Genomic DNA, 15808 nt, shown 5'->3' on the forward strand with positions numbered 1-15808 from the left:
CCCCATGTATCACTGTCTTTAAATAAACAGTCATGATCTGAAAATAATCAGGCTACAAGGAATTGCAGTCTTGGGTACTAAAGGCAGAAATTAGTGATTTTAATGACTATATTTTTCCTCCTTCAAGGAAAGTAGTATAGGGTTACTCTCTGTCAATACCTTATAGCTTAAACTAAGGGACTGGCTCGGCGCCTGTGGCTCACGTAGCTAAGGCGCCAGCCACATACACCTAAGGTGGCAGGTTCAAATCCAGCCTGGGCCCGCCAAATAACAATGATGGCTGCAACCAAAAAATAGCCAGGCATTGTGGCAGACACCTGTGGTCCCAGCTACTTGGGAGGCAGAGGCAGGAGACTCGCTTGAGCCCAGGGGTTGGAGGTTGCTGTGATGCCATAGCACTCTACCCAGGAGAATAGCTTGAGGCTCTGTCTCAAAAAAAAAAAAAAAAAAACCCAAAAAACTAAGGGACTAAGAACAGTATGTCTTCTACATCTCTGTCCTTGTAGGAAAGTATATCCACTTTTAATTATTAGGTGATGGCTGCATATAATAATAATTAAAAGTAGAATAGTGAGACTTTCTTTAACCTAAGTACTAGAGAAGTAGTTATATACACTCTGTCCTGAAAACTAAAATGTAATGATGTTTTATGTTATTGTCTTTTAAGAATATCCCAATTCCAACCCTAAAAGATTTTGCAAAGGCTTTGGAAACCAACACACACGTGAAATATTTCAGTCTTGCAGCCACCCGGAGCAATGACCCTGTTGCTGCTGTAAGTAAGCTACTGTTGATAATATTGAAATTATGTCTACATGCCAGTGTAGTGGTTAAACCGGGAAGTTATAGACAAGATTTACTCCCTTTTCCATTGGTGTTTATCTCACTATTAGGCAGTATAAGACTTATTACTCTTTTATGTTTATTGCTGTATTTCCTTCCTATGAGTTTTTAAACACATAATGTAATATATGCTATTTTACAACTTGATTTTTTTCTTTTCATATCAACACATAAAGATCTACATTGTTTAAACATCTGTGGAGGATTCCATTTATAGATCTATAGTGTTAGATTTTTGTTAAGTGTTTTTTGAGATGTTCATTTGGGTTTTGTCCTTTATTTGATTTATTACACTGAGTGACTTTCGTATGTTAAACCAACCATGCATTCCTGAGATCCCACTCGATCATGGTATGAACCTTTTCCTTCACTTGGTTTTAGGGCTATCACTCCTTTTGGTTCTCCTCCTACCTCACTAGGCAATCCTTCTCAAGGCCCTACACTGGTGTCTCCCCATCTCCCCAACCTTTAAACATTAGAATGGCCCAGGGCTTAGTCCTCCTTTTTTCTGCCTATACAAACTCCTGGGTGGTCTCATTCTGTTCATGGTTATCTGTCATCTACATGTGCTAATGACTCCCAGTGCTATTATCTCCAATTTATACCTCTTTCTTAAACTTTATACTTAACATCCAGCTACCTACTCAGTAGGTTTACTTGGATGTCTAATAGACAGTTTCCATCTGACTTCCATCCCAGGCCTGCTTCTCTCACCCTCTTTTCTTTCTATCTCAATAAATGCAACTTAAGTTTTTCATTTACTTATTGAGGGCGTGGGGGGAGAAAAGAATTATCTTTGACTTCCCTTTCTCACAACCTCAAATATACTTTCAACTGTATCTTCAAAGTATTTATATCTCTTATTTAGTGGTTAGGAAAAAATATGTATATATTTCTAGAATCCAACCATTTCCTCACCATTTTCACAACTATCACCCTGATCTAAGCCACTATCTTCTCTCATCCAGATCATTGCAATAACCTCCTAATTGAGCTATCCCCTCTTTCTTACCCACCCCAAAGTTTGTACATAGCACCAAGTGTTATTCTTTTAAAACTTAAGTTAAATCATTTAATTCCTATATTGAGAACCCTCTGGCAGCTTCACATCTCACTAAGAGTAAAAATCAAACATTTTCAGGGGCCTGATAAGGCCACAGGTGAGAAGACCTCATCTTCTTTACTTTCTCTTTCTTTCATTCTATACAGACATCTTGCTTTTCCTTACACATGCCCTGCAGGTTCCCAAAATTACATACTATTCGTCTATCTAGAATTTCTTCCTAAGATATCATACATTGTTCCAGTTCATCACTTTGCGTCTTTGCTCAAACGTCTCCTCCTAGGTGAGGCCTCCCTATATGAAATGGCAGCCCCAGGCACTCCTTACCTCTTTTCTTCTCACTACCTGATGTCACATTTTGCTTAGTTAAGTATTTGTATATGGCATGTACTTCTATTAAGAAGACGATCAAGTTTTAATCTTCACATACTTTCTTCAATTTCTAGGCTTTTGCAGATATGCTGAAAGTGAATAAAACTTTGAAGAGCCTAAATATGGAGTCCAACTTTATCACAGGAGCTGGGATTCTAGCACTGATTGATGCTTTGAGAGATAATGAAACCCTGGCAGAGCTGAAGATCGACAATCAGGTCAGTGTCCTACAATTGTAATTTTGAGGAAGTGATAGCCCACACTGCTATATAGGGGTTGGGGACTCAAGAAGAGAGTGGAATGAGGGCTGTGAGGGATCTCTTTTAGAAGGTGGTGACTGAAAGGGAGTGAGGGGATATTTGGGGCATCCAAAATTCTAATTCATGTATATAAAGATATATACAAAGTAGGGGCTGGGCACAGTGGCTCACTCACGTGATCCTAGTACTCTGGGAGGTCAAGGCAGGTAGATTGCCTGAATTCATGGGTTCGAGACCAGCCTGAGCAAGAACAAGATTCTGCCTCTAAAAATAGCTGTGGATTGTGGCATACACCTGTAGACCCAGCACTCAGGAGGCTGAGGCAAGAGGATCATTTGAGCCCAAGAGTGTGAGGTTGCTATGAGTTATAACACCATGATACTCTACACAGGGCAACAGAGTGGGACTCTGTCTCAAAATAAAATAAAATGAAGTAAAGTATAAAGTAAAATGAAAAAAAAGTAATAAAATAAATAAAAATTTAAAAAGGTATATACAAAGCAATTCTCCCTAAGTCATTTTTAAGAGAATTTAAACAACTGGCTATTTTGAACTAGAAGGACTCTTATGTGTGGCTTAGTCCATTTTCCAATTCTTTAGCTCTGTGGTGGCAAGGTTCACACTATAGACTTTTTGTATTTGTAGTTAGAGGCACAGAGATGTATATGTTAGAAATATTTCCATCCATAGTAGCTATTAATGTTTTATTTGAAAAATAACTGCAGTAGTTAAAAAAAAACCTGGTGTCTCCCTTAGTCTTTCAAAGTAAATAAATTTTGTAGGCCTTGAAGGTAAGAAAAATGATGTCTTAAAAAATGTTTTTTTTGCCCATGGATTAATAAACTTTTATTAAGTTTTTGTTTTTGTTTTTGTTTTTGTTTTGAGACAGAGCCTCAAGCTGTCCCCCTGGGTAGAGTGCCGTGGCATTACAGCTCACAGCAACTTCAAACTCCTGGGCTCAAGCGAGTCTCCTGCCTCAGCCTCACAAGTAGCTGGGACCACAGGCGCTGGCCACAGCGCCCGGCCATTTTTTGGTTGCAGCCGTCATTGTTGTTTGGCGGGTCCGGGCTGGGGATTCGAACCCACCACCTTAGGTGTACGTGGCTGGCGCCTTAGCCGGTTGAGCTATAGGCGCCAAGCCAATTTTTTGTTATTTTTATTCAAAAGAATTTGTTTCTCTATCACAAAAATTAAATAACCACACCACCAACAGTAGCAAAGTCTGTGGAGTTACATTGAGGGTGGAGAGTTTATTGGGTAGTTCCAGTGTCCCAAAAGTCATAAGAGGAAAAAAAGAATATGTTTAAAATTTAATCAGAATGCTCCATAATCTATGTTTTTGGGTTTTTTAAAATTGAGATATAATTCATTATTTCAAAGTATACAATTAAGTGGTTTTTAGTACATTCATAGAGTTTTGCACCCATTGCCAAAAATTCCAGAACACTTTCATTTGCCCTAGAAAGAAACTCTGTGTGTATTAGCAGTCACTCTCCACCCATCCTGCCCACCAGTCCCTGGCCATCACTAATTGCTTTCTGTCTCACTGGATTTGCCTGATTGGGACAGTTCATATCAGTGGAATCAAACAGTCTGTGATCTTTTGTGACTAGCTTCTTTCACCTTGTATAATATTCTCGAGGTTCATCTGGTAGCTCTAACTTTTTGAGCAACAGCAAAGAAAAAGTTTTCCACGGTAGCTGTACCATTTTACATTTCTACTAACAATATATTAGGGCCCCAGTTTTTCCACATTTCTGGCAATACTTGTTATTGTCTATCTTTTTTATTATACTTGTAGTAGGTATGAAGTGGTATCTGTCTCATAGTAATTCACTTTTTAAATGTCCATATAATCATATAGTGAACTTTTAAACATTGATTTTTCTTACATATGTTTTCTTTAGAAATTGGAAAAATTTAAAGAGACCAAAAAAATCAGCATGTGCCTGAATATCTTCATCTTAATTTAACTGAATAGTATTACGATCTAGTTTATTAATATTGTTCTTTATTTCTGATTATTCCAGAGGCAGCAGTTGGGGACAGCTGTAGAATTGGAAATAGCCAAGATGCTTGAGGAGAATACAAATATCCTTAAATTTGGGTATCAGTTTACACAGCAGGGACCACGAACCAGGGCAGCTAATGCTATAACAAAGAACAACGACTTAGGTAAGATACTTGCAGTATTCAGTTGAGTTTCTGAATTATACCATTAAGTTAACATATTGGGCAAACCTTTTTCACTTGTAAAACTAAATGTTAGAGAGAGATTGCTCGACCTTTGTTTCTAAAAATCAGTACAGTCCTTTTTATATTTATGGAATTAGAGTTAAATTTAATTGAGGTAGTAGGGATCATTGGGTCAATGGGTAAAATCAGCTTCCTGTGATAAATATAGTTTATGTTTTCTAAAACAAACGTACATTTTGTTCTCAGTTTTTTTTTTTGTTTGTTTGTTTGTTTTTTTGAGACAGAGCCTCAAGGTGTCACCCTGAGTAGAGTGCTGTGGCATCACAGTTCACAGCAACCTCCAACTCCTGGGCTCAAGCAATTCTCCTGCCTCCACTGCCCTCCACAGCCCTGTAGCTGGGACTACAGGCGCCTGCCACAATGCCCGGCCAATTTTTTTTTTTTTTTTTTTTGGTTGGAGTCATTGTTGTTTGGCGGCTCAGGCTGGATTCGAACCCACCAGCTCAGTTGTATGTGGCTGGTGCCTTAGCTGCTTGAGTCACAGGAGCTGAGCCAGAGCTTGGAACTATTAAAAGAAAGATTTTGACATTATAGGGAAGATTTTTGCCCTTTTTATCAAGTAGACCCAGATAGAAATTTTATATGATAAAATATAGACTATAGAAATAACATAAAATAGGGCGGCTCCTATGGCTCAGTGGGTAGGGCGCCAGCCCTATTTACTGAGAGTGGCAGATGCCTGTAGTCTCAGCTACTCAGGAGGCTGAGGCAAGAGAATCACCTAAGCCCAGGAGTTGGAGGTTGCTGTGAGCCATGACACCACAGCACTCTACTGAGGGTGACAAAGTGAAACTCTTGTCTCTAAAAAAAAAAAAAAGAAAGAAAAGAAATATGTAAAATATAGAATACTCATCATTTTTACCCAGGTTTATAGTCACTGGTATGTAAATGTTTGCTGGTCTGCCTGACAAAACTGTTCTGGGGCAGTGCCTTGTGGACATCTGGGTCAGTAATCTCTCATTCTTCCATGGATCCTATAAAATTGCTGAGGTTTGTAGCATCTGTTTAAAATAAATTTTCCAACCAAGGCTTAATTAAGGAATTGTGTTTCTACATGTTTTCCAAAATTCACTGTTAAGCTATGGTGTTTGCCATTGGAGTATTTTAAAAGATGTGTTTTAGGCAAGAATTAAAATCAGATTTCTCAAAAGGAGTAACATTTCAAAGGAGATTTCTCAAATGGAATAACATTTCCAAGTGCTACAGTTCTTTTAAACTTCAGACACATTTGAGTTTAATTCTTTACATGTTTTTAGAGCAGAAAAAATACAGCTTCATTCCCTTAATCCAGATCACTGTGAAAAGTGTTAGTTCTCTGGCCCAGCGCAGTGGCTCACGCCTATAATCCTAACACTCTGGGAGACCAAGGCTTGTAGATTGCTTGAGCTCATAGGTTGGAGACCAGCGTGGGCCAGAGCAAGACCTTGTCTCTAAAAATAACTGAACATTGTGGCGGGTGCCTCTAGTCCCAGCTACTTGACAGGCTGAGGCAAGAGAATCACTTAAGCCCGGGAGTTTGAGGTTGCTATGAGCTATAATGCCAGGGTACTCTGCCCAGGGTGACAAAGTGAGTCTGTCTCAAAAAAAGAAGTGTTAGTTCACACCCTTACATCCTTTCTGTCTTTCATATGACTATAGTTTCCCATAGGATTATTTCAGCCACTTAATTTTTAAAAGAAAAAATTGATGTGTTTTGGTGTATTATTGATTCTAGATAAAGTTTGCAAAGTCATGCTAATTGTTTTAGGATTGATTTACTAGTCACTTTATTTTTCCTGTTAGGTAATTCATTTTGGTTTTTAGAGCCAAGTTTTTCAAGTGTAGTTGAACTTCATAAATTATTGGAAAGCTTTAAGAACATTTAGATTATTGGCTTTCCTTACCTAAGAGATTCTGATTTAGTTAGTCTAGCATGGAACTCAGGCACTGGGACAGTTAGCAGTTACTCCAGCTGATCAGCTAGAGGTGGTTTCATGCTCAGTGCATGTTTCTCTGCTTGTTAGTGGATATTTGAGTTTCTAAGATCATTGTTAGACATCTGAACAGGTGTGGCCTTGTCATAGCTTGTGTCACACTTCTTTAATTGCTTTTTACACAGAAAATCATTTATACTTTAATGATATAGTCTATTTTCAAAAACTGTATGGTTATTGAAAGCAGGGTCCATGTCTTTGGCAAGGGCCATGTCCAGCTATTGAATCCATAACTCTTAAAATCATACCTGAGATATACTAGGTACTTAGTAAAACTGTATTAAGTGAATAAATGAGATAATAGAATTTGAACCCTGCTCAAAGTTACAAGTTTCTGGTACTTAAATAGCTATAAACCTAGCCAGAAATATCCTCCCTTTTTCTTCTTCTCTAAAACTACCCTAACAAGTCCTAGAATCTCACCCAACAGATTTGTATCCCTAACCAACTCTTACTTAAGTTTTTCCCAGGGGGGGCAGGTGATTCCAGCAGCTGTCCCTCCAGGAACTGTACAATGAAAAATCTGTAAGTGTCACGGTAGGGACACTAACTAACCTTTGCAAGACCTCAGCAGTTGTGAGCTTTTCTGCAGAGCCTTTAGTGGAAGGCACGCCGCCTGATTTCTATTTGAAAGGAAATGTCCAGTATTAGAGTAAGGGAGGCTTTGGCAAATGAAAGACGAGGGGAGCGCCTGAAAACTATTTCCTAGGCTGCTTTATGTTGATACTGAACAGTGGAGTTGCTTTCCCTGGCTGTTGGAGAGGAGGCCGTGTTGAAGTGTTGTGGTCTGACAAAGCAGAATCGAGAGAAAGCAAACAACTTTGTCCTGGGAGCTCCCTAGACTTCCACTTACATTTCATTCTGATCCAAACTAGATTTTCAGGCATGAAATGACAATGAGGACATTTCTAGAGAGAGGAATTGCATGGATAAAAGCCCAAATTTGAGGGCTACATGCTAACGACAGCCTGCAGATTTTGATAAGTGGCTCAGAGCATAATGCTAGCTCCAGAATAAACTTTTAGTAAGTATTTCTTGTTTGCAGCTAATGATAAAAAAAGTGGTGTCAGCAGATTAGGAGACAGAGTTGGAGCTTGGCACCTGTTGCTCAGTGGCTAGGGTGCTGGCCACATACACCAGGGCTGGTGGGTTCAAACCCAGCCCGGGCCTGCTAAACAATAATGACAACTACAACAAAAAAATAACAGGACGTTGTGGCGGGCACCTGTAGTCCCAACTACTTGGGAGGCTGAGGCAGGAGAAACGCTTAAGCTCAAGAGTTTGAGGTTACTGTGAGCTATGATTACCAAGGGCAGAAAGAAAAAAGAGAGAGAGAGAGAGATGGTTGGTAGAAGACACTAAAATTACATGATAAAGAACTAACACAAGCCACTGAATGCATAATTAAGACAATAATACAAAAAGAACTATGTTTATTATTTCAGAGATGAAGAATGAGGGGAAATAGGACATTTGCAATTGACTTATGATGAAATAGTGAGAAGAGTGGGTTTTGGAAAGAAATTTGACCAGATCAAAGAATTATCAATAGGGCAAAATGTATAAGCCTATCCTCTAGACTCTAGACCAATTAATCTCATGGCATACTTAAACCTATAGTTAAACTTCTGTGGCACATTTACATTATGTTGATTAAAAAAAAAGGAACAAAAAGAACATACTTAATGTGCTTTTGAAAATAATTTAATTAATGGTCTTTGAAAATTTTTGAAGCATACCTAAAATCCTCTGTGGCACAGCTGTGTGCCCCAGCACATTGGTTGAAAATCACTGCTCTAGAGGATGAATGAACAAATTGCTGCAAGTTAACAGGCCCACCTGTTAAGGTGAGAAAGAGGAGTCAGAAATGGCCCTTTGCCCCATTGCCCTCTGCTGTGCACAAGGCAGTGGTAGCCTCCCATCATTCTTCATTCAGCTTGATTTTTTTTTTCCAGCCATGTACCCTGACCTCTGCCTGTAGTCAAGGTGGAGGCCTAAAGATCATTTTTTCTGACACACAGGTCTCAGCAACCTACTATATAGTAACTCAAAAGAGGTATCAAAGAATAAGACTTGAAACTTATACAGAATCTCTTGGGCATACTAATGTTTTTAATATCACAAATGGGGCTCTATCAGATTCTTCGTGTTCTAGTTTTAATAACATCATTTCCTTTCTCATTGTTTTCTTCATCTCAGCTATTCGTTAAAATAATTCTGCCTACTTTCTATCTCTCCAACTAAGAGGTCTCACAGCTATAACACAAAGAAGTTGTATGGTATATATACAATATTCAATTTAACTTTGAATCTCTACTTACCATCTTTACACTAGCTAACTACATAATCCACCTACACTCTTTATGTTTGCTGTACTGTCCTATAGACCTTGTTCATAGCATGTATTTTTTATACTATTTATTTTAACATCTGAAGTGGTCTGCCAATAATATCTAAACCCTGCTGCAATTCAAATTTTTCTTTGCAGTGTTCTACCCTGAAGAATTATCTGAAATTTGCCTTTCAGAAATTTCTGTATTTTTCAGAGATATATATATGAGTAAAGTTTGTATTTGAGGACTCAGGTTTCTTGGGGTTTTTCTGTTTGTTTGTTTGTTTGTTTGTTTGTTTGTTGAGACAGACTCTCACTCTCCTGCACAGGTTAGAATGCAACTCAAAGCAACCTCAAACTCCTGAGCTCAGGCAGTCCTCCAGCCTCTCTTGTAGGAGGTTTTTGTTTGTCTTGTATTGTTTTGTTCCCCACCCCTCCACCACCCCCCACCCCCAGCTCGCACCTAGCCAATGGCTGGAAAAGCTTTTCTATACTTAACATGAATGTCTGATCTCATCTATTAAAGGCCTACAAACAGAAGCCAATAGTCAGAAAAGCCCAAGAGCAGAGTGTCTATGGCCCAGCCAAGTGCACCTGTCAGCTTCTAGTTCCTCTGCCAGACATCTAATTTAGGCTGAAGAAAGAGGCAGTTGCCTTCCTACTTGTTTCCGGAGATCGAGGAGAATAGAAAATTAATAGACCAATAATCTAACATAAACAGAGGAACTTACTGGGGAAAGTATCAAAACCAGTAACGTGTAAATGCAAGGCCTCTAACAATAACAGCTACAGTGGCTTTCTTCACCCCAAACAGATAGCTGACCAGGGCTTGAGGACCATCTCATAACCTTACTGTGGTAGATAATAAAGCTGATTACACTTTATTGAATGCCTACTGTGTTCCCAGTAATGTACCAGGCAGCCATGAGGTGTAGATGCCATTATTCTCCTGTTACAGAGACCAGATCGGCTCAGAGAGATTAACTGACTTGCCAAAAACGCAATACAAGGAAAGTGACAGAGCCATTATTCTCACTTTATTTGTCACTGTCTGGAACCTGGACTTTTTGTCCTCTCTAAATAGGGGTTGGCCTCAATGCTAAGGTGCCTTAATTTGGGGGCTGTCAGAGAACACACTCTGATGGCTGGTAGATAAGAGTGCAGGAAGCAAAGATTCTGAATTTGAATTCCTTGCCCTGCTGCTGGTGAGCACAGCTGAGTGATTTGGCATCACTAGTCCATGAAGAAGCTGAGAGTCCTCGGGTGTATGTGCCTTTCTTTACTCCATGAGCTGAACTAGACAGCCGGCTACTTTGATAGGCAAAGTTTATGGTAGCCAGAGTGACCTTACTACATTACCAGGGTCTGAGATTTTCATTAGTTTGCATTTGTTGTTTTGTCAGAACCCCGAACTGGTTAATTTTGTAGGAGACAAGAGAAGGAAAATTTGGAAAGCAATAGCAAGTCACTTACGTTTGAAAATGACAAAAGTGTTTTTGGTATGTTCTTCTACAGACTAAGAAAATAGATTGTAGTGTCTCATCAAGAGATAATACAGTTACTTTTAATATGTTCTAATCCCTTTTGCCAGAATGTCATTTCAGAAATTAACACAGTAATTTATTAGTCTTTTTTTCAGTAAACAACTGACTTAAAGATGATTGCTGACCATGCTAGTTTAGGTTTCTAGAGCTGCTACTGTATAACCACATTGATATCAGTCAGTGAGTTTAGGATCATAGTTTTTGTTTTGAAGCCCCTCGCTTCTCAACAGGTAAGTGAAGGTTTGTTTAAGTTATTAATTATCATGTAAAAACAGACATTACATTTTGATAAAAACTATAGCTGGATTATGCAGAAACTTGTTTGTCACAAGCAGATCAGCATTGTAAAAACTAATAGGGATTTCTAACTTACTTTCATTTTTCTTGTAGTGCGTAAGAGACGGGTTGAAGGAGACCACCAGTAAGCCCCCCCAAGGTATAATACTTGGAAGACTTCAAAAGATCACCCAGGCCTTATTTGGGTGACATCAGATATAAAAGTTTCCTGGGTAGAAGGGAAAAGACTGGAAAAAAAATTTTTATGATTTTAAAACAGTGAATTTTTTTAGTATAAGTTGTTATTAGTGTCACATTGTAAAATCAATAGATGATATTTTATATTTTGAAACATTTCTACTTTCTATTAAAATCAATTTGAATTTAGCGCAATTGAATGATTTACGATGGATCTTGGGCAAAAAAATAACAATTGTTTTAAAAGATTCGGAAGGCATTTATATAGAATAATTTGAATATTTTGAGGACCTTTTTTTTTTAATTGAAAGGGACAGTGCTGCTATCAAAATTGCTATGTAACTCCTTTTACATATAAAGAATTTAAAAGTGTTCTTTATTCCATGACCTGGATGGAGCCTTTGCCATTTTAAAAACACATCAACTTTTTTTTTCCTTGTCAAGGGAACAAAATGCCATGATTTTAAAACAGTTCATTCAAAATATGGTTATCTGTTTAGGACCAAAAGCAGATCTCCAGGGAGGGAAAATGATCTTCTGTGCGTTCCAGGTTACTTCATTTGTCTAACGCGTCTGTCTCAGAAATACCTAGAGCTTTTTTTAAACAAAGTCATCAGATTTACCAGGTTACAGACTTTGTTTAAAAGTAAAGTTATGTCTAAGGTCGTTCTAGTTTTTCATTTAATAACGTGGGTAGGGGTTTTTTTGTGTGTTTTTTTTTTTTTGAGACAAAGTCTCACTCTATCCTCCTGGGTAGAGTGCATGGCATCATAGCTCACAGCAACCTCAAACTTTTGGGCTCAAGTGATCTTCTTGCCTCAGCCTCCAGGGTAGGTGGGGCTATAAGTGCCTGCCACGATGCCTGGCCAGTTTTTTCTATTTTTAGTAGAGAGGGGTCTCGACCTTATTGAGGCTGGTCTCAAACTCCTTAGCTCAAGCAATCCACCTGCCTCAGCCTCCCAGAGTGCTGAGTTTACAGGTGTGGGCCACTATCCCCACCCAATGTGGGCATTATTAAATTTAGTGAAAGCTAATAGTAAAAAGCATCTGAGTAGAAGCTAACTTTTCCCCATAAAGGGGCATATAGCCAATTCTTGCTCATTTGGGATAAAAGAAAAGAGAAACTTGATGTTAAACACATGAAATCAGAGATCATAAATATGATAGAGTTCAAGTTTGAGGAGCTTGCAAAAGGATCATTTAAACTGATGGTTACTGTAAGTAAATTAGAAACTGGCACAGTTATAAATTACTTGGTATTACACAATATGCTAAGAAGTTCCCATATGCAGTGCACAGTTGCATAAGCAGTATTAAACCACCACTGAATTATTCCAACCAATAAGGAAAGCTCTTCTTCATAAATCTGATTGTTAGTGTATACTTCCTTTCATTTTGTACTTTTATTTACATTTTTAATTTCAGGTTAATGTGAGGGTACACACAACTAGGTTCTGTCTTGCACCCAGGTGTGCCATGTACCCTTACATTTTGCTCATCAAGTGGGAGCACACCGATCCCCTCCCTCTTCCCCTCTTCCCCCTCCCTCTTTTCCTCTCCCCCTAACTTGAATTGAGTTTTTCTCTTATGTTGGGCATGTATTAGGACATCTTGTACTTTTAAATTCATATTGTATGAAAGTCATTTCTATAACAAAAGTGGCTCAAAGTTTTAAAGCGAACAACTGAGTGGTGCACAGATGGGAAGACTGACACGAGGCTGCAGAACCACCACTGGGTGTGTATTCATGCCCTTCTTGGGGCAGCCCTTGGAGCAGGAGAAGGCAGAGAGCCCAAGGCAGTCTAAGGGACCTTGGCCTCCAAAGTTCAGGCCTGGCTGTATTTTTCTGAGGGAAGGTTTTACTGAAGGAAAGAATCTTATTTTTTATTAAGGAGGAGGTCATTTGTTAATTTTTTTTCTTTAGCTTTTTAAAGTTGAATCACAAAATATCTGCTACTTTGGCCTAGGCCAGTTTCTCTAATTAGCTAGGCAGCATGTATGGGAATAAGCCCTCTTTACAGGCTCGTGGCTTCCTTCATAAGAACACTAGTGTGTTCTTTGTTTATTTTTTGGTATTTGTTCCTTTTTTTTTTTTTTTTTAAGTCAGTATCTAGTGTTTTAAAGGGGCCAAAAATAAACTTTGTACCATTCCCTTTCAGTTATAGGCCACTGATTTTTTTTCCAAGGTGACGAGGTTCACTCGCTTGCTTGCTTGCTTTTCTTCCTCCCTCCTTCTCCTCCCTTCCTTTCCACATACAACTTTTGGATTAACTTTATGGAGACAGCACATTACCAGCAAGGTTGAGGGTCAAGAGTGGAGCACTGTCTAAGACGACCAGAAAGAATTGGCCACTTACACTTTCATCCAGCCATCCTTGTTTGCATTGTCCAGTAAGTCAATTAATTATTAAGTAGGTTTCACCTTCCTCCCATAAGCTTTTTTTTTTTTAAATATAGGTAGGTAGGACCCTACCTAGAATTTTGTATTATACTTATGGGTAATATCTTCTTCACTTACTATTTATCAAAGTATAAAGTTGAGTATTTTGCTTGTACCATTCCAGTTCTGTGCTACAATAGTTCATTATACACATACAATTCAAGAAAAGATGTCTTTATTAGTAACTTTATGAAAATTCATGCAATTGAACATAGAAAATCTTTCAAGAATTTTAACTATAAGGGAGAAGAATGGTATTTACTTTGATCTTTAAAAGTCTGGCACCTCTTGATCGTTTAGGAACCTTCAGTATTTCTAAATTGCTCTAAAATTTTATAATAGAATAGATTGGGGTTTTGAAATAGCCTTGGTATTTAAGCCAAAGATTTTTGTAAAACCTTATGTTTGTAGTCTAACCAACTTATCTGATTATCTAAAAGAATAGTCTTTGTATTTTTAAATTGCTGGGTTTTGGAAGGGTTTCAGTTACCCATTTTATAAAATTTTATATTTATATTTGTCTGACGTTCTTATTTTTCCAGTACATCAACATGAAATATATGTATTAAGAACTCAATATTGGTGGCAAATATTAATACTATTAAAAATGGATTTTGGTGCTGTATACTTGTAGCTAAAGCTTAGTAAAGTCTAAAGAATGGATAAAATACACCTTCTGAGGGTGCCTATGTTTAAAAGACCAAATAAACATGTCATGTTAAATACATTAGTAAATTGTTAGAGACTTCAAGGAGAGTTATCTCGGTCATTTAATCACAGATTCTTGTTATTTGCATGAAATACCACACACATATACTTGCTATGTTCAGGAGGTGGAAAAGTTACATGTAAATAGAACTCTAAATTGTTTTCCAATTGACCAGGTATCTGATGTGTTTTCATTTAAAAGGGGGATTCCATAATATAATAAACATTGTAAAAGAAAAACATGTTTTGATAAAATGTTAGTCATGGTCTATTGTACTTTATATTTAACTCTTGCCATTAAAATAACATGAAAGAATTTAATGGAGTTTCATAAAATCTTATATTTTTGGCTCTGTGTGTCCCTGTCCCAAGGCTGTCTTTTTCCCTATAAAATCAAGAACCACTGTTAGTCTCCCAGTAAGTTAAAGGATATACTTTCTCTGGAGTCTATAGCCACTTCCATTCTCTGCAGGTTCAGTACTATCCAGCTTTATTCTTTACAATGCTGTTTACTTGTGAGCAGTAATGACTGAAGACATGGTGCCCAAGAGAACCAAACACATTTGTGCACTAGGCAGCTCTTGCTGCTGTTGGAAAAGGGCTGTATTTCCCATGCTAAGATTTGCTTACCAAAAAAAATGTTTTTAACTCGTTACTAATTATTTTTAAATTGAGAAAATAGTATTCATAGGCAAACATTTATGTGTGTATATATTTATTTAGAGATGGGGTCTTGCTTCCAGAATAGTCTTGAACTCCTGAGCTCAAGTGGTCTTCCCAAACTGCTGGGACTATAGATGTGAGCCACTGTGCCCAGCCTTATATTCTTATGTCATACAGTTTGAGCATCCCTAATCCAAAGATTCAAAATTCAAAATGCTCCAAAAGCCAAAACTTTTTTTTTTTTTTTAGAGACAGTCTCACTTTATCGCCCTCAATAGAGTACTGTAGCGTCACAGCTCACAGCAACTTCCAACTCCTGGGCTTAGGCAATTCTCTTGCCTCAGCCTCCCGAGTAGCTGGGACTACGTGTACCCACCACAACACCCAGCTATTCTTTTGTTGCATTTTGGCTGGAGCCAGGTTTGAACCCGCCACCCTCGGTATATGGGGCTGGTGCCCTACTCACTGAGCCACAGGTACTGCTCCCAAAGCCAAAACTTTTTAAGTGCTCATATTGGTGCTCAAAGGAAGTGCTCTCTGAAGGATTTCAGACTTTCAGATTAGGGATACTGAACCAGTAAGTGCAATGCAAATATTTCAAAATCCAGAAAAATATGAAATCTGAAACACTTCTGGTCCCAAGCACTTTGAATAAGGGATACTCAACCTGTATTGATTTTTCTCCACTATAATTCAGTCTCATAAGTCCTTCCCTATAAAAATTGAGTAAATTGGACATTTTGTAATAAAAAATTGTAACATTTTTATTTTAAGTTCGTGCAGTCTCAGCTCGGCGCCTGTGGCTCAAGTGGCTAAGGCGCCAGCCACATACACCTAAGGTGGTGGGTTCAAATCCAGCCCGGGCCCGCCAAACAACAAT

General features: G+C 38.2%; 1 protein-coding gene across 1 annotated transcript in view; it reads left to right on the forward strand.

Moving 5' to 3' along the window:
* The window catches only part of TMOD3 (tropomodulin 3), a 76688-nt gene extending 65321 nt beyond the window's left edge, over nt 1-11367 (forward strand). Inside the window, exons 7-10 of the mRNA XM_003784361.3 lie at nt 668-775; nt 2353-2496; nt 4569-4713; nt 11034-11367. Coding sequence (XP_003784409.1) covers nt 668-775; nt 2353-2496; nt 4569-4713; nt 11034-11068 — 432 coding nt within the window. The 3' untranslated portion in view covers nt 11069-11367. The remainder of the gene's footprint in view (nt 1-667; nt 776-2352; nt 2497-4568; nt 4714-11033) is intronic.
* The last annotated feature ends 4441 nt before the right edge of the window (nt 11368-15808 follow it).

The sequence above is a fragment of the Otolemur garnettii genome, unplaced genomic scaffold (genome assembly GCF_000181295.1).
Source record: "Otolemur garnettii isolate 467f Iridium unplaced genomic scaffold, OtoGar3 scaffold00011, whole genome shotgun sequence".
Lineage (NCBI taxonomy): Eukaryota > Metazoa > Chordata > Mammalia > Primates > Galagidae > Otolemur > Otolemur garnettii.